This window comes from Notechis scutatus, chromosome 5, assembly GCF_049901735.1.
Source record: "Notechis scutatus isolate UNSWTSFEM ecotype Mainland chromosome 5, rNotScu1.2, whole genome shotgun sequence".
Classification (NCBI taxonomy): domain Eukaryota; kingdom Metazoa; phylum Chordata; class Lepidosauria; order Squamata; family Elapidae; genus Notechis; species Notechis scutatus.
This window is the reverse complement of record NC_142013.1, coordinates 14,977,322-14,996,929: the sequence shown is the minus strand read 5'-3', so window position 1 is coordinate 14,996,929 and position 19,608 is coordinate 14,977,322. Positions and strand designations below refer to the sequence as shown.

The following is a 19,608-nucleotide window of genomic DNA, read 5'->3' as shown; positions in this document are numbered from 1 at the left end:
TCTGCTTGCTTATTTAGAAAAATAATTTCACAGAACATGGTTTTCTTTGCGCTCCATCCATATCTTTTTCTTAGGAGAAGCTTAAGCGAAGCTCATCTTGAACTCAACGTTTTCTTTTCCAGCAAGAGATGTCTGTCTGCACTTGTTTCTCTTTTTGGCCAATTTTCTAAAGAACTTATTAAGCAGATGCTTTGCATAATAAAACCAGGGCCTGGCAGTGGAAGAAGGAAAAAAAACCTCAGATACAAGCAAATGCAGAAAAGAAGATGAACCTGACCAGCAGAAAAAGAAAAGCTACATGATCTAATCTTCTGTCCAACAAATTTACAGGCTGATTAGCCTCCATGAACAGTAGATCTACTGTCTACTATAATGAGTGGTCTTTCACATATTCTGTATTTCTGCTATGTGCCAACTTGCAAGCAGTGGAACGAGCCAAAATATGTAACCGGGTTAGAGGGGAGGGAGAGAGAAGTTCTGATGGTTCTTCTCATAATAAAATAGCAGTGACAAAAAAGAAGCATGGATTGACCCTAATTAAACTCACATCTCCCCTTTATAACTAGGACACTCAGTGCTAGGAACTGGATAATGACCCTACATGCAGTATTTCATACTTCTTCCCTACCAACATCCAACCACTTTAAAAAAAAGTAATTGCATATGAAAAATAATTACTTCTAAATTTAACAGCAATTGATTTGAACAATGCATAGATTTGAAGGCATGGCTTTGCCCCTTACTTGTTCCTTTTGAGAAACACGCCAAAATTCAAAAGGAAGTAGAAAAAAAAAAAGAGCCAAATTATTTGGCTTTACCCTTTCTACGGAAGAGAAAAAGTAGAAGTGTTTTTGTCCCTCTGACCAAGAACACACAAAGTAGGAAAAGATTTTAATCATCTAGTACAGGGATGTCTAACTCAATTTCACTGAGGGCCACACCAGGGTTGTGTTTGACCTTGGGGGGCTGGGGGGGGAGGCGTGGCCAGCTCAATGTCACTCAGGCCAGGGGTACCTGTGGTGTCCCAAGTGCTCTACAGTGAAAACGGGCCCCCAAACTCCGTTTCGGCTGCAAGGGCCTCTTGCAACCCTCTGCCAGCAAAAACGGAGCTTGGGGGGGCCACACGCAGCCCTCCCAAACTCCGTTTTTGCTGGCAGAGGCACTGCGGACCAGTCCTTCGCTGTTTTCAGGGCAGCCCCTCAGGCCAGATCTAAGGACCCCATGGACCAGATCTGGGCCGAATCAGAGGAGGAAGGAGGAGGAGGAGGAGGCGACAGACTTGTTAGCCTGCAGTGAGAGAGAAACATTTGCTGGGGCTGCTGGCGCTCCTAATAAAGGAATCCTTGAGTTAACTTCAGAGGTTTTGTCGTGTTTGGGGAGCTGGGTCAGAACACTTAGCAACATAAATTTTGGGCTCTATTGTGGTCGTAAGTCGAGGACTCCTTGTATACAAATATGCATACACACACACACACACACACACACACACACACACACCTGTATTTACAAAGGAGAATGACAAACTGAGGCATGGTGCATGGCAGATCTGGTGGTCTAGAGGTGGAGCTCTTGCCTCACAATCAGGAGGCTGTGAGTTTGATCCTAAATAGAGGCTAATATTTGGAGTACTCTCCTGCTCAAGCAGGGGGTTGGACTAGATGACCTCCAAGGTCTCTTCCAACTAACTCTATGTGTTAGTTTGTAAAACATACCACAAACTTTTTTGTTATACTTTGTATTCATGATTGCTCCCCAATGGGCTAAGCTCAGGTGTAACAGGAAAATCATGGGAGTTTTCTGAGTTTAAAAAGTTATTCTTTAGCTTATAGGCTGGGATCCAAACAAATTTTGGCACGCCCAGGAATTTGCACACACCTAATGACTTTTTTTAAAAAAAAGTTTCTTACTTTTGGACAGCAGATAACCCCATGAACTACCTTTTCTATATCCTGAAGTTTCTTATTCTCTTTTCTGCAGTTTCCGAAATTATTCATCAGTCAGAAGAATATTCATAACTATCATTGAATGAATAGAAGCAGTTCTAGTACTGCTCTTTAGCTGCTGGCTACAAAACAAAAGGATCCAACTTTTCACCTCTTCACCCAGTTCTTGAAACATACTATGTCATTATACCCACTTTTCTAAACAAAATGTCTATGAAATTATATATATACCTAAAATAAATGTGGATACAGCAAATTCTTAAAAATATAAAGTGCAAGCAACCAATGAACATTAGGAATGGGGGAGGGAATAGGCAATTGTGTGATCACAAAACGCATTTATCCAGCATGAGATCTTTTTTTTTTTTTTTATCTGAAATGAGGAATCTGCTTACATTTTATTGCTTATTGATTTCAAGCAAGATTAAACAAGTTTCTTAGTTTACATGACTTGCAGGACTGTGGTGTAAAGAAACCTGGAAATACAGAATCAAAATGCAAACATGAATTGAAGAGGAATGTGCTATAGGAATAATATTCATTCTTGGTTTAATAATCACAGTTTTGTCATGTCAATCTGTAACAACAAAACCCTATGCAGATTACAATGCCAATATTTATTATTTGATGGAGATTTTTGTGGCTGCTTAACAAAAGTCCATAAAAACAGGCCAGAACAACAAACACAGAGAATCTAATCAAAACAATGTACACGATAAACCAGGATAAACCACAAAAACTAAGTATTAAACACAGGCGAGACAACGCAATAAGATCATCACCATGTTCTCCTGCTGCTTCCTTACTTGAATGAACATTGGACTGTTCCTACATAAATGTGAAAACACCTAATATACAAACAGAATTTAAACGGCTACCCCAACACTTTTAAAAGTTACCTAATAAGAAACAGCACCCAGAAATAAAAGATGAAATTTTAGAAATTCATTTTCCATTTCAGCTAGGTAAAAGAAAAAAAAGAAAAACAACTTGGTTAAGATCAAATGGGTATTTTTTTACTGCCTTCTCTAGGCGGAATGGGAAAATGGAACATGGCTACCTTAACACAGCCACTTCAACCTGGGTATGCTGGGGGCGCTAACTTTTCGAGTCTGGCTCATCTACATTTCCTGGGGGAAAACATGGGAAAATTCCATTGGGTGAAAATCCACTTAAGTTAGGGCACCATGAATTTGGAGAACAAATTCAATTTGGACATTACCAATGGCTTCGAAATATGCTTAGTACGGTGCTGAAATTTTGAGCGTCCTTTATCTATGTTTTTAGGTAAAGGGCACCATGAATTTGGAAAGCAAAACAAACATTGCCAATAGATTTGGAGTGGATGGATATGTTTAGGACAGTTCTGACTTTTTGAGCCTGGCTTATCTATGTTTCATGGAAAAATACATGGGAGAATCCCATTGGGTGAAAATCCACTTAAGGGTTAGAATTTGGTCACCATGAATTCGGAGATCAAAACAGACATTGCCAATGGATTCAGAGCACAAGGGTATGCTTAGGAGGGCCCTGACTTTTCGAAATGCTGAGTCTATGTTTTGTGGTAAATGACATGGGAAAATCCCATTTGGTGAAAATCCACAAAAGGGTTAGGGTTAGGTTACCAACGGATTGGGAGCACATATGTATACTTAGGAGGGCCCTGACTTATTCTACATTTCATGGTAAAATATATTGGAAAACCCCATTGGGGGAAATCCATATAGGGTTAGCGTTATTCAGACCCTGCCTTCGGAGAGCAAAACAGGTATCACCAACCTCGATTTTTCTGGTCCTTAAAGCAACACACTTTCCATGCAACAAACAAATCCCATTGCAATTTATATCCATGAGTCATTACACAAAAATGTACGTCTCTTGCATCAATTGCTGTCATTTGCATAATATATCATCCCCCAAATATAAATGATGTAGATGATATTGCCGCGATGATGTGTTCAGGTTGGCTAGACTCTGTAAAATTACAGCCTTCTTCTCTAATTAGTTCACGAAGAGCTTTTATTACAGACTTGGAACAACTAATTGGGCTGGATTATTCAAATGAGAGGATGTGGGCATTTTAACACATGCAGAGTGTTTGTTCTGCATGTTTTCCTGCAGCGACATTTTAGTGGGTACATGCTTAGGGAAGCTGTGCAAATCCATCAAACTGTGTGCTGCATTAAATTAGGTATGCATCATATGCTTAACAATTAGCCCTTCCTACAGACAGAGCAAGCATCTGCATATAAAACTTGGCCTTGGAGAAAGCCACTCTATAATCAGAAAACAAAATTGCTTGCTCCAAGATTGTGATTTATTTATTAGATTATTAGATTATGCTCATATGTATAAAACTATCTCTGCATTGCGTAGCGTAGCTGTTTTTTAAACACTACTTCAACTAGAGTACTACCAGGGCATTATTTTGGAAAGGGAGTGAAGGAAAAAAGTGACGTGTAATATTACCTCTCAGAAACAGACACCTACTAAAATTTTAAATTGACAAAACAGACCTGCCATGCCTCATATTAATCACCATAAAGGTTCCAAGAAATATAAACAGGAAGTGACAGACAGTAACCTCATGTTGAAAGTGAAACACTTTCAGCCGTCATTCAGACCTCCAGATGTAGAATAAAAAGCAGATACATTAGATCGGACAGTGACTTATGAAACACACAGACAGACAAGCTAAACAAATGGAAACTTCTAAAGATACTTTTGAGCGGAGTTTTTTAAAAAAATGTTAAAAAGGTAGAAGTTCTGAGCTGAACTAGAAGGCAAGAATGCATTTAAGAGTAATAAAAATAATTTAAATAAAATCGCTCCTTGTTATTGAGGATCCTATAAAATCAGGGTAAGCATGAGGAAATGCATACATTCCACAAAAGAAGAACATTTCAACTTTATACTCAGATTTCCTCAAAAAGCCCCAAAGGAGTTTTTAAAAAAACCTTCAACACGGAAGAACTACAGAATATTGAAAACTTATTTTTTAATCGCTCTGAAATTTTAAGAGAATAGATGCATAATAATAAACAGCCTGTGAAACTTCATTGGCACACAACCTAGTGATCTCTGAATTTGCAAAAGAAGAAAGTAGACAATTTCATAACCCTGTTCATGTCTACTCACCCATTCCACTGAGGTCATTTAGCTTCTCCTAGAACAGGCAACTTGATGCCCTCCAGATGTTTTAGTTCTCAGCTTCTATCAGCCTCAGCCTGTGTAACCAATGACAAGGCACTGTGGGAATTGTCATCTAAAACATCTGGAGGCCACCATGATGTTTTCCAGAGTTTAAGTTTATCAAAGATCAGTAGCTATATATATTAAATAGAATCCTACTCTTCCTGAATAAAGGAAATATTAAAGCATTGTTTACAATGGGTCAGAGAGGAATATAGACATAACCTTCGTTATTTTGCTAAGAAAAGTCTCCTTTTTCATATCCTGGTACATATAGTCCTTCTAGGAATTCATCAGAGAGAAAAATAGAACTTAAACTTCTGGCATGTTGCTTCCTTAATAAGCCAGAATTTGAAGATGCCAGAATGACAAAATATGAGTCAGATACAATATTAAGTTCTTTTTTTCTGATTTGTAAATTTCTGGACCCTGAAGCTGGTTCCACTGGCAGTAGAGACTGAAAAACAGTTGGACATCTGTTCATTAATTTTTTCATCTCCTCCTCCCATGAAAGAATCTGGTATATATATATATATCATTTTGTGCAGACAGTGAAACAATTGTGAATACATGTAAATAATGGTGACACTTCTCCAAGGCCTAGTCATTCTCAAAATTTTACTCAAATAAATACATTCATTAATTTAAGAGTGGATCTCATAGAATGTAATGTGGATTTTTTTTCCTCTGTTTCTTCCTAAGACAACACAAAGTATTTTTACATTGATATATTGTACATTGATATATGACTTGTATAGCAATAATTTTGCTATACAAGTCATATATCAATTAGAAATATAGCCAATACCATTGTTAGTACAGTTAATTGGTAGTACTATATATAGTCCTCAATGTATGACCACGATTGAGCTCAAAATTTCGGTTACTAAGTGAAATATTTGTTAAGTGAGTTTTGCCCCTTAACAATGATATGCCATTGTTGTTAAGTGAATGACTGCAGTTATGAAGTCAGTAACACGGTTTTTAAGTGAATCTGGCTTCCCCATTGACTTTCCTTATCAGAAGGTCGCAAAAGGTGATCACATGACCCCAAGACACTGCAATGGTCATAAATATGAATCAGTTGCCAAGCATTTTAATTTTGATCAAGTGACCCTGGGGATGCTGCAATGGTCATAAGTGTGAAAAACAGTGATAAGTAACATTTTTCAGTGCCAATGTAACTTTGAACGATCATTAAACTGTTGTAAGTCGAAGGCTGCCCTTTTTTTTTTTTAAGGAGAGAAATAAAAACTTTTTAAATTGAACTTGACTTCTGGTGACTTCAAGAATACCCAGGGGTGGGCTTCAAAAATTTTAGTAATGGGTTCTCAGTCTGGTTGCTGGGTGGGCGTGGCCTAGTCGGCCTCCTGCACCAGAGCGGGGGTGGGGAGTTTTTGCCCTCCCCGGGCTCCAGAGGCTTTCCTCGAGCCTCCGAGAGGGTGAAAACGGCCTCTCCGGGCTCCGGAGGTTCTCTGGAAGCCGGAAACAGGCCCATTTCCGGCCTTCCCAAACTTCCAGGAGGCCCATTTTTTGCCCTCCCTGAGCCTCCACTGCACTTACCTGGGAGGGGTGGGGTGGGAAAGGGATTTGGAGGTTCTCCGAACTGCACAGAATCTTAACTAGGGGCTCTCCTGAACCCCTGCGAACCCTCAGCAGCCCACCCGAGAATACCTCTATATTTACTGTTCTTGGTAACAATACAGATTACCGCTGGTATTTTATGAGAGGTTTTCTCAACATCTCTATGGTTTATATATTTTAAATTACAGAATATCCTTGATTTAAATGTATATGGTTTTAGACCATTTTTTTTAGTAACAATAGTTTACAAAAGTTGAACGTTATATCCAGTGGTGGGATTAAATTTTTTTTTACTACCGGTTCTGTGGGAGTGGCTTGGTGGGCATGGCAGGTCTTGGTGATTGTGGCTTGGTGGACATGGCAGGGAAAGGACACTGTAAAATCTCCATTCTCACCCCATTCCAGAGGAAGGATACTATAAAATCTCCATTTCCTCCCTACTCCTGGGGGAAGGTTACCACTGGTTTCTCTGAACTACTCAAAATTTCTACTACCGGTTCTTCAGAACTGGTCAGAACCTGCTGAATATCACCTCTGGTTATGTCCAAATAAAAACATTGACTTTTCTTTGTAGACTTAAATATGGCTGTGCTGTAAATCTGATCATTTGCTTGTTTGACTCTTAGACAGAAATAGGCAGCTTCTCATTCTTTTAATGTTTACAATATAATTCCCATAATTTTCAGACATTTCCTATCCAGTCATAAGTGATAGAAAATGTGAGATAAACAAATCAAAATAACTAAACCAATTCTTGACCTCCAACTGGTAAGAACTTTCACAAGATTATTGGGAAACAGCTTTTACAAAACTACACAACCATTTTGTAAGCTTGAAAGTCTTTATTCTACTAGCAGCCTCAGCATGCTGTCCTTCGACAAAGAAAGAAAACAGAATATCTTCCCAAAATAATAATAATAAGTTTTTGTCCTTGGTTTAAGCAATCAAAAATAAGCTCAAGGAACAAAGAACAGATGCAGCAAGAAATCATTTTGAACAGCGAAAAGAAACTGTCAGTTGGAGACAACAATTTCCAGCCTATAAAACCCAAGAAGGTAACACAGACTCATTTTTTCCACTTTAATAAAAAAAACAAAATTCATGAAACTATTTTCTTCTGAACTGAAGCAATACGTCTTACTCATCCTGAGTGAGCATCCAGTAAAATAAGGCAATGTGGTAGGCTGTAATCAAGAATCCTCAATGGGACTTCTTTCTATCTCAGACACTGCTTTGCTTGCAATTCCTATTATTCATCACCGCTGACCAAACTATTCTAGAGGTTGATAAGAAATACGACTTGGAAGATCTGCATGTCATTATTTTTGTACATCAAGCATAAGTTCAACAGTTCCATTCTAAGAGCACACTATACAGCAGGGGTCCTCAACCACCGGGCCGCGGACCGGTACCGGGCCGTGGAGCACTCTCTACCGGGCCGCAAAGAATTTTTTTTTAAAAAAATGGCGGCTTTCTTCACCTTCGGTGAATGCTGCTGGGATCGGGGATCAAGGACACAAATGAAAGAAGGGGAGGGAGGAAGCAACCGAAGCCTGTCCTTCTCTCTGGGTCAGCTCTCTCAGTCGCTCTCTCGCTCCTCCACCAGCACAGGAAGAAACTGCTTCAAAGAAGCCGGGGGTGTGCTTTTCCTGTCGCCGCAGCTTCCCGAAGCGCCCGTTTCTCCCCACCCCACCCGCCGCCCGCCCGCCCCGCGGTTCAACCCAGTGCTCTGTTCTGCCTGCCTGCCTGCCTTCGTTAATGGTTGAATCGGAACAGCTTCGGCTGAGTAAAAGAGGCGAATAGTTATTATTCTCAGCCGAAGCTGCTCCCAAACAACCAGAAACTAAGGCAGGCAGGCAGAACGGGACACTGTGGATTGAAGCGCGCGCGCGCGGGCGGGGTGGGGGTGAAACGGGCGCTTCGGAATAGCTGCGGCGACAGGAAAAGCCCCCCCCCCCGCTTCTTTGAAGCAGTTTCTTCCTTGGATGGTGGAGCAGCGAGAGAGCGAAGCCTCCTTCTCTTCTCTCCCCCCCCCCCCCGGTCCTTGCAAAAATTTTCTGCTTGAAACCGGTCCCTGGTACAAAAAAGGTTGGGGACCACTGCTATACAGGATGAAAACTAAGAGGCAGATTATGAATGTAGGCATTCTTTCACTTTCCATTTATTCCATGCAACTTGTCCTATCCCTTCCCCACACTGATTATGCTTTGTACTATAGAAATACAGAATAACAGAGTTGGGAGGGACCTTCTAGTCCAATCCCCTACCTCTGTAGAACCGGTAGCTCTGAAGAGCAGCAGACATAGAACCGGTTCTATGTCTGCTGCTGTTTTGGCCCACCAGGGCTCTTACCTGACCTTTATTTCCTGCTTTTTCAACTGCAGCTGCTTTGTGCGGCACAGCTGCGGTTGAAAAAGCAGGAAAAAGGGGCTTTTTCAAACACTGTGCACCTGCGCGCAGCGCTGCTCAGCTGTCCAGGCAGCAAGCTGACGACATTAGACACACGCGCGCGCAAAATGTAAAATCACCAAACTGGTAGTTACACCGGTCGGATCCCACCCCTGAGGATACTCTATGTTATTTCAGACAAATGGCTGCTGCCCAATCTCTTCTTTAAAACCTCCATCCAGTGATAGAGCACACACAACTTCTGAAGGCAAGCCGTTCTATTGATTGATTGTTCTAACTGTCAGGAAATTTCTCCTTAGTTCTAGGTTGTTTCTCTCCTTCATCAGTTTCCATCCATTGCTTCTTGTCCTGCCCTCAGGTGCTTTGGAGAATAGCTGGACTCCATCTTCTCTGTAGCAGCCCATTAGATATTAGAACACTGCTATCATGTCACCCCTAGTCCTTCTTTTCATTAGACTAAACATACCCAGCTTCTGCAACTGTTCTTCGTATGTTTTAGCCTCCAATCCAAATCGTGGTTAAAACCAGGCTTTGCAATTAGTATCTCTTGGCCTTTCCAGAGACCAAGCATTTCAACAAAGGCCAATAGTGTCAATCTATCTTAATTGGCTCTGATTTTCTGAAGAGCAGAAAATGGACCTAGAAGCTAGCCCATATGAACCAACTTTGCACAGGATTGCTTAACAAACCTGACAGCTTTCTAAGTTACTCTTGCAAAGTAAACCTGTAAGTTGAGAAGGTCCTTCATCAAAAAAAGAATCACAAGCAACTATGGTACTGTTCAAATGTAGACAAAACCTATGAGTGGGTTTCCAAGCACAGGTTTGGCCTAACTATGTTCAAAGTCCCAAAAGGCACATGATTACTATTTTTCATAGCTGCAGTGCTATCAGGCAATTTGTGAATGTATAATGTTAGTGAAATCACAATAGGACTTTTCTTGCTGTTATCTTTAAGGAAAGGAGGTAACTCTGGCATACTTCAGTCCTCCAAATAGATGAACAAATTAAGAAAAAATTGCTGCAGTGAAAGAAAAGAGCATTTTGTTAACTTTGAGGGTACTAACTTCAAACATCCAAATATGTTCAAGTTCTAGAATGCTAGACTTTATTAAAAGAAAGTACTCTATTTACAATACATTTGATCAAATATTTGCTGAAGGGGAAAGCTACCTACTGGAAAGAGTTTACTACTCTGAAATCCTGAAAGAGCTATGAAGCTTGGAAAAATACAAGACTCTATCATTTTCCAAAATGGCACTTGAATTCTGAGTAACTTTCTGCACAGTTTAAATTATTTACTTTCAAGTGCCTTATTCTTGATGGAGGTGCAATATTTTAAGAAAACCTTTCCCCATAAAAAACCCAAAAAAAAAAAAAAAATAAAAACACAAAACCATATACAGGGGGGAAACCTTTTTGGGCCCTTGATTTAAAATTTGACAGACGGGCCCTAAGGTCAAAGCCATGGGAAGTAAAATAAACACACATTCACACAAACCTATTAACCCCGCCCCATATACCCTTGCAATGTTTCTGCATAGAATAAAGATTACTTGAGGTTACTTAGGGTAGAGGCAAATAGAGGAGAAAAGTATGCAAATTAAAAACTCAGTGCACATAACATTCTTCCAGAGAAGGTGATACAGTGGTAGCAAGCATTCACTCATAATTACAATGGTGCTGAAAAACATGATTGAAATATGACCTCACATATATGACTATTGCAGTATCTCTGAAGTCACTTGATTACAATTCAAGAACTTTGCAATCATTTTTACAAGAATTGCAGAATCCCAGGATCCCATGATTGCTCTTTGCAAGGTTCCCAGGCATTTCCAACAAGCAAAATCAATAGAGGAAGCCAGATTTGCTTAATGACAGCATGATTCACTTAATGACCACGGCATCAACTCTGCAAGTTTTTTTAACCGGAGCTCAGCTGGCACATTGACTTTGAAAAACTTCAAAATTACGGGTGCAAAGCTGATCAGCAAAAGAAAACAATGCATTAAAAATACAAGAAGAGAGTGTGGTTCACGCAATGTGAACTTGAAAGGATTTTGTCTACCACACAGAAACCAGAGATACAGCCAAAAACCCTCCAGAAGGTAGTTTCCACTGAAATTCAGTGGAATTTCTCAGGCCTGGAGAAGAAACCATTTCCACCCCCTCTTCCTTTCAAGCAAAGGCCCATCAAAGTAAACAAATGCTGCAGAACCGTGAGAAATATGTGCTTTTTCTAAGCTTAGATTTCAGAGTATTTTTAACTGTAGCAAGTGTTAGTGTTCAGATGTGAACTAAAGTTTAAACACAGTGGAATCCATCACTATATTTGGTGCAAGCAAACTACACCACAATCAACACTGAGAAGGAGAGCCTAAATTTTAGCCTGGGAAAGGAAGGAGCAGGGAGCTGGGTAAATCCACAGGGCATTCTAAATCTCTTAAGCATATTTAAGAGATTGGAAAACATATATAGGCAAGGAAACACAGATTGCAACCTCTTGTTTTGTCACAAATCTCACTTTATGACCAGTTTTTGAACTAACCTTCTTCTACAGATTGCAAAGATAAAGTAGAGAAATCATGTGTAATTTTACATCGCTTAAAGCTGCTTAGATTAGAAGTGAGATTAAGATAATAGTTTTTAGCAGAAGTCTTGCTCAGGGGATAAATGGTTTATAATATTCAACATTAGCTTAGTACAAGGTAGAATGTTCCCTTGTTTTATATATATACTGCACATTATCAAGTCTACTTCAAACATAAGTGGCTATGTTTTCCAGATTTTCCAGAGTATCAAATTTATGACACCCTAAAATAAAAATTCATTCTCATATGTTTATAGAATAATAGGCCACTCCATCGGTTGTATAGTGGAATAGACTAAGTCATGAAAGTTTATATCCATAATAAAAATAATATTTCTCAAACTGTCTTAAGGTTCTTTGACAAGGCTTTGCTTTAGCAGACAAAAGTAACCCTCCAGAAACATTCTGAAATATTTTTAGGTCTGATAAAGCCATACTATTTTGTTTTATGTCATTATATCAGAAGCTGTAAAGAAATCAAAGCCAGTAAACCATTTTACTGTTTTCTTGAAGAAAACCCTCCAAATTAAGAAAAGATTGTAAGGATTATTTCTTAAAATGCCTCTCATGATATTCTTCAAAATATGATATTAATACTAATGATGGAATTATGGACCATTCATTGCAATCATAAATTTTGATATTAACAAGTAACAATAAACAACTACAAGGAATCCTGTTTTTTTATTGTAACCAGAATTTTTTAAAAAACCAGGACATTGGTATACAGTATTTCTCTAAGGTCCTACAATTTCAGGGGACGTATCAGCAATTTCACAACCAAACTAATCAATTAAAATATAACCTCAGTAGTTATCCCAAATATTACCTTTTTTGAAGCACTGTTTTGATGACAGATACCTATAAACAGAGATATCAAATTGACAGATGTTGCAATTAGAAGAAAGCCCAAAAGTGATGAAAAAACTTATTATAGCACATGGTTTTATAGTTTCAATGCAAAGATTTAAATAGATGAAAGCTGTGTGTCTGGGACACCCAAGCAAGGCTTCCTGATCCTATGAACTAACAGAGTTTAAATTTCCTAGAAATGTGCAGTGCTTGTATATGAATCCAGGAAAAAGAAAAACTGCAAACACATAGCTGCATTAAAGAATTGGAGACAGATTCCATATTTGCAATCCTCCATGTATCAAAGCACTTTCTTAAAATTGAGTCCAAAGAGCTTAACAAACCTAAAATGTAAATGAATGAAGACTCATTTTACCCAGGTTTTAATTAATTCCAACTATTTAGAAATTCCAATTCCTATCATAAGAACACATAAATCAACCATCTAAAAAAAACTCCAGAAGATGGTGGAGGACAGGAAGGCCTGGAGGAACATTATCCATGGGGATGCGATGGGTCAGACATGACTTTGCAACTAACAACAACCAAAAAAACAACAACCCTAGTCTCTCAACACACAATCAGATCTAAGTTTAGCAGCATAGCATAGCAACCTTTTAAATGTTGGCTACAGTGAAGAAGAAATGGCATCACAAATACCGTATAGGGCCAAGGAGAGTTGGATCCTAGAGAAAATGGGTATGGACTTTACTTCCATAAGGGTGATTTTGATTGTTAATGTGATTATTTTATTCTAGACTCACCAGTGAGGGCACTTCATTGGGCAAAGCATACTCTGTCAATATGGACACTATGCATGAGAATTAAACTAACTCAATGGTCCAAGTTTTAACATTATCTTAACATATCCCACACAACATGCCAATCTATGAAGTTTCACTAAACTGAATTAAAACATGACACAGCCTTAATACTTTTGGCAACCAATTTCTGTTCTTCTAGACAGCACCAGATGACAAATGAGGACCAGATAATTCAACCAGCATACCAGATTTAGACTACAAAATTTGGGTAAGCATTAGATGGCAGCAAAAATTTAGTTTTATGGATTTCTTTACTGACAGCTAGTGGTCATTCTAGGTTTTACAACACAAACATTTGCTCATAGATTATTTGTGAGCTCCACACAAATTTAAATATGTGAATCATTATTAACTGTGTATATGGGGGAGACAGAGTTACTTATTTTAGCCTGCTGACAGAACATTTGTTGACCATAAGATCTATACAACAAAATGAAGCTCTTGTCCCCCTACCCTTCACAACAGACTACAAGAAAAACAAGGTTTTTTTCTTTTCCTACTAAGTGTTTCTGTCTCCTGGGCGTATTTTAGATAAGGGTCAAACAAGCCATACAAGAAGTTAAAAACCTCACTACGTTTATTGCACAGCTAAAAGAAAATGTAAATAGTATTGTGGAAGGGAGATACCAACCAGAGAGGGGAGTTTAACTAGTCTACTGTTGTCTAAAAAAGAAGAATTAATCCTAAAATAGCTGATAGCTGTTTTAAAGAAAACTCTCCCAGGTTTATTCCAAAATGCTTTTTCAAGAAGCAATTGGACTTTCTGGGTTTTCTTTGAAGACATTTCACTTCTCATCCAAGAAGCTTCTTCAGCTCTGAGCTGAAAAAGCTTCTTGGATGAGAAGTGAAAAGTTTAGAAAAGTAAGAAAGTCCAGTTGTCTCTAGAAGAAGCACCTTTGGGACAACCATGACCTGGATGAATGAGAATCTCCCTAGACATTTTCCCAGTTTTACTGGGAAATATCTTCTCTATGAAAACATTAGTCTGGAAGAAAAGATTTTCAACAGCATTACAAGGTGAAAAAAAAACCCCTGAGCTAGATAATTATCAACTGAACATATCAACTCAAAAGTTCTAACTTGAGGCACATATAATCAAGCTCTAATTATCTTTCTAACTTGCAGGTTCACACACTCTTTCTCAGAATATAATGCTGGAAAAGATGGAAGGAAACAGAAGAGGACAACCAACACCAACATAGATGTTCAGAATTACAACAAGGTCGCATCACTGAGAGATCTGAAGGATCACATTGCGAACAGATTCTTTCAGAAAAAAACTCTTAAGAGTTGACACCAACTTGATGGCACATAATCTATTATGTGAATTACCGGACAGTTTATTGTGGTGCCTATACCCATCACAACAACACACAGTATTCAATGGCCATTTTCTAATACATGTGCATATAGGTAATCCTTTGAGCCCAGAATTTCCATTGCTAAGTAAGGCAGTCTTTAAATGAGTCATGTCCCATTTTATGACCTTTTGCCACAGTTGCTAAGCAAATCACTGCAGTTAAGTGAACCATGCAGTTGTTCAGTGAATCTCTCCCCTCCCCCACTAACTTTGCTTGTGAAAAGCTCCCTAGGAAGATTGTAAATGACTATCTCAGAATGCTGGGATGCTGCAATCATCATAAATATATTACTGGTTCCAAGCCACCTGAAGTTTCATCGTATGACTGTGGGGAAGCTGCCAGCGGTTGTAAGTGTGAGAACTGGCCATAAGTCACTTTTTTCAGTGCCATTTTAACTTTGAATGGTCATTAAACAAAAGGTTATAAGTCGAGAAGTACCTGCACACACAAAAATCATTTGTAAAATACACAGTTTAGGCCTAATCATAATTTTGCAAAAATCCACAGCCTCACCTTTTTGTGAGTTTTGGGGAATCAATTTTTCAGGCCTTGTCATAGATGTGTCTGATATTAAAATGTTAACTCTCCTGGTGCCATCTTACCGAACGAAACAGGCCAACTTCTATATAACTTAGGAAGAGACCAAATCTTTAATTAGTAACTGTGGGGGAAACTTTTGTGAAATGTTTGAATTGAGATGAAATTGTTGAAATGATGAATTAAGAATTTGCGATGAAATCGCAAACCTGACAGATAAAAGTACAAAGTACAATGAATATGAAGATATGAGAATTATTTAAAGTTAAAAGAAATAGGTTAAGAAATGAATTGAACATTTATAAAATAAGCTTGAAGAAAGTATTTGAGAAAAATCATAGAAAAGTAATGTAAAGAAATGGTAAGATATGACATTAAATATGAAAGATGTAATCAAAGTCATGTTTGTATGGAAATGTGAAAACCTGGAATCATGTTGTTCACCAAAAAAAGATGTTTTTAAATTGTGGAAAACTGAAATAAAACTTATTTTAAAAAAAAGGAAGAGACCAAATCTATATGTATTTCCCTCGAAACATGCTTACTGTTTTCATTTTAAATGTTTTATCATTGGTTTGGGCTTTGCTTTAGCTTTTATGATCATTGTTACTGCATTTATGTAAGCCACCCAAAGCTGTTTAAAGGAGTGGGTAGCATTAAAAAAAAAAGTCCCTAAATGAGATAAATAAATATCCTGGGAAGACAGCCAGGTCTGCTTCCCTAGCATAATTATGCATTTCTAAACATATATTTCTTGCATATAGAGAGCCCAGGTCCACACAGCATCTACACGCTCTGTTGGCAGCTGAAGTTGCTGCCAACGCTTACTTCCAGGTAAAATGGAGAACTGAAGCATCATTTAGCAGTCTTAATTTCTGGGGAAGGGAACCTGGAGCCTTACAAAAATGTTACTGTACTCAGTTAACCTCAGAAAGTATTTGGTGGCCATACCATTCAGGATAGCAGGAGTTGCAACGCACCAACATTGAAAGTGCCAGCATATTTCTCGTACAGTTAGTCCTTGACTTACAAACTTTCATTTAGTGATTGTTTGAATTTACAACGTCACTCAAAAAAGGGACTTATGACTGCTTTTCGCACTTACAGCCTCCACAGCACCTCACAGTCACATGATCAAAATTCGGACGCTTGGAAGCTGACTCCTATTTATGACCATTGCAGCATTACTTTTTGTGGCCTTCCGACAAGCAGAGTCTATATAGTAACCGTGTTACTAATCTAACAACTGCAGTGGTTCACTCATCAATTGTGGCAAGAAAACTCGTACAATGAGGCAAAATTCACTTTACAACTGTGTCTTACTAAGCAATGCAAATTTTGAGTTCCATTGTTTGCAAACCTTGTGAAAAAGGTATTCTCTTTGTACTTTACTACGTATCTTGGAAACTTTTCTTTAGTTGTCTCTCCTCTGCCATTTAGTGATACGCCCACAAATGTTCAGGCATCAAAGCTACTAATCCACAGATTGTATCTCTTTGAACCTACCCCATAGGTGGAAAAAAATAAAATAAACCGAACACCACCTACCACGTGTTTCAGTTTCCAAGTAAAGCCACAGACAGTTTCTTAAAAGATTGTAAACACCTACGAGGGAAAGCAGCTGTACAGGTAGTCCTCGACTTATGACCACCATTCAGCCTAAAATTTCTGTTGCTAAGAGAGACGGATGTTAAGTGAGTTTTGCTCCATTTTATGAGCAAAATTTCTTGCCACTGTTTGCAAAGGGAATCACTGCAGTTGTTCACTTAGCAACACGGTTCTTAAATGAATCTGGCTCCCCCATTGATGTCGCTTGTCAGAAAGTCGCAAAAGGGGATCACATGACCCCAGGGACTCTGTCACCGTTATAAATACAAGCCAGTCGCCAGCATCTGAATTTTGATCATGTGACGGGGGGGGGGGTACTGCAATGGTGGTTAAGTGCAAAAAGCAACCATAAGTCACTTTTTCCAGTGCAGCTGTAACTTTGTATGATCACTAAATGAACTGTTATAAGTCAAGGACTACCTGCATTTTTGGTAGACTGGTAGGCACATCCAAATAAACACACACACACGTTCCATAGGTTTTATCTTGCTGTTTTCTGACCTGATGGTTATAATGACTTGATTTTGACACAGGATTTTTTTCTCCCTCCTATTCATATCATATTTCAATACGTGTTTAGTTTAGTTTATTGTCATTGCACCTCGTACAATGAAATTAAATACCATCTTCAGTGTACATTATTATGACTGAAAATAAACACAAACACACATCCTTCACATTCTATACATTGAATTGAAATTGAAAACCCCTGATATTGCGTTAATATTGCACTATACAGTAGAATTCAATTCAACTTGTGAAAAATAACCAGAAAAGACCATTCAAAACAAAAAAACACGATGTTCCTCATCTGAGATCACCCGGCAGTGTTCTAAGCCTGGAAAAACACGGTCCCAGGTCACTTTTTTTCCCCCAGTGCCCTTTTAACTTCGGTCACTAAACGAACCGTTGTAAGTCGAGGACTACCTGCATCTGAGGGGCGCTGGTCTTCCCACATGTCTACAAAAGGGGAAACCGCGCAGGGCAATAGGATCTCACAAGTCGGGGCGGGGGAAGAAGTAATTTGGACGGAAAGCAGTGAACGTTCATGGTCAACCTTTTCGGGGGCGGGAGACGCTCCAATCTCCCCACGGAGGGTCGGCATGTTGCGCACCCCGCAAAATGCGCGCGCGGACAACACCCACCCACCCCCAGCCCCCAGCCCCGCGCGCGCGTGGAATGGAATGCGAAGCCCACTCCACGCCCCCGGTGGGGTTTTATTTTTTAATTTAATTTTATTTTTTTGCTATCCATTGAAACAAAAGAGCGGCCTTTTTTCCCCTCCGCCCCGCCGCAAACTCCAGCGATCTCCACCACCCACCCACCCCGGCTCTCCAGCCTCGCCCTGCCCTGCCCTCGACTCACTCTGGAGCGCCCCGATGAGGAGGCTGCCGTCCTTGATCAGCTCCTTAATGAACTTGTTGGTCCTCTCCAGCTCCACTTCGTGACATTTCAGCCTCTCCCTGAAATCCGGACTGTCCAAGTAGGAATCGCTGAACTCCAGCGTGGGCAGCCCCATGGCTCTGCAAAGCTCCCCGGGCAGAGGAAGGAGCGAAACGGGGGGGCGGGAGAGAGGCAGGGGCGAGGAAAGCAGGCAGCCAAGCAAGGCAGAAAAAGGGCCGGATCTTCCGCCCGTCTCGTGGGGGTCTTCTCCTGACTCCGTAAGACGCTGTCAGCTGCTTACATGCTCCGGCCGGCAGGACATCGCTGGCTCCGAGACGCCTTCCGGCCGATGGCAGCGAACTCTTCCCCGCTCCCGCGGAGCTCGCTCTTTTTTTTTTTTTTTTTTTCCTTTCCTGGGCCGGCCCGGGCGGCTCTTTTGCCCGCAAACGCGAGCAGCTGCGCTGGGAAAAGGCAAATCCCGCCTCCGGCCCAATCAGTAGAGTCAGCCGTAAGCCCCCCCACCCGGTTTTCTTTCTTTTCTTTTCTTTTTTTCCACGCCCTCCGCCCCTTCTTTTAAGAGAGGTTGGGGAGGGACCACCCACCTCCTCTCTCACAAAGTTCGCCCGGAGAAGCGTGAACTTTTTTTTTTGCCCGTTTCGCCTGCCCACCTTCCTCGTTAAAAGTCTCCTTACCACGTCAGAAGCAGGTTGGTTTTAAAGTGAGGTCATCCTCCAGCAATAAAGAGAGAATACAATAAAAACATTTCTAGCAATTAGAGTAATTGAGTTGGTTCCTTTTATTTTTCTCCTCAGCTCAGGATCGATGTGGAACGTGGTAAACTTGCTTTGAGTAGGAATTTTCCCTTCTTCTACCGTGGAGATTTAATAATGATAATAATCCAGCATTTTTTTTTTTAAAGCAGACATGGGCATTTTCTGGCCCTTTGGGCCACATGAGATCTGAGAGTAGAAATCAAATGTAAATGAGGCACATGTGCATTCTTTACCAGTAAGGAGCTGACCAAAACCATGTAATTTACTGCTTTGTATAAAGCAATAAAATTAATATTGGGCAGAATTAAGTATAACCTCTACTTCCATCCTCTGCAACAGTCCCGGGGTTTCTCCTGGGACCCCTTGGTCAAATTAATTGCCCACCCCTGTCTTAAATCAATTGATTGATTGTCTTAAAATTTTGATTCCTTCCCTAAAAGCAAACAAGGCAAAAAGCTCTTTTGAAGTCCTCCCATCATTTTTAAAAATGGGGAGGAGTTCTGCGAGAAAATAAGTTTAATAATTTAGAAGCCACTTTATTTAAATCTAT

At 39.8% G+C, this 19,608-nt stretch overlaps 1 protein-coding gene across 2 annotated transcripts in view; it reads right to left on the bottom strand.

Annotated features, from left to right (window-relative positions):
• ARHGAP42 (Rho GTPase activating protein 42) overlaps positions 1-18,795 on the bottom strand; it is a 159,751-nt gene extending 140,956 nt beyond the window's left edge. The window contains exon 1 of one of the 2 annotated variants that reach the window (XM_026675601.2): positions 18,268-18,795. In XM_026675601.2, the coding sequence (XP_026531386.1) occupies positions 18,268-18,421 (154 nt within the window). In that variant the 5' untranslated portion in view covers positions 18,422-18,795. The remainder of the gene's footprint in view (positions 1-18,267) is intronic. The other variant, XM_087966177.1, reaches the window with a different exon arrangement.
• Positions 18,796-19,608: the final 813 nt, after the last annotated feature.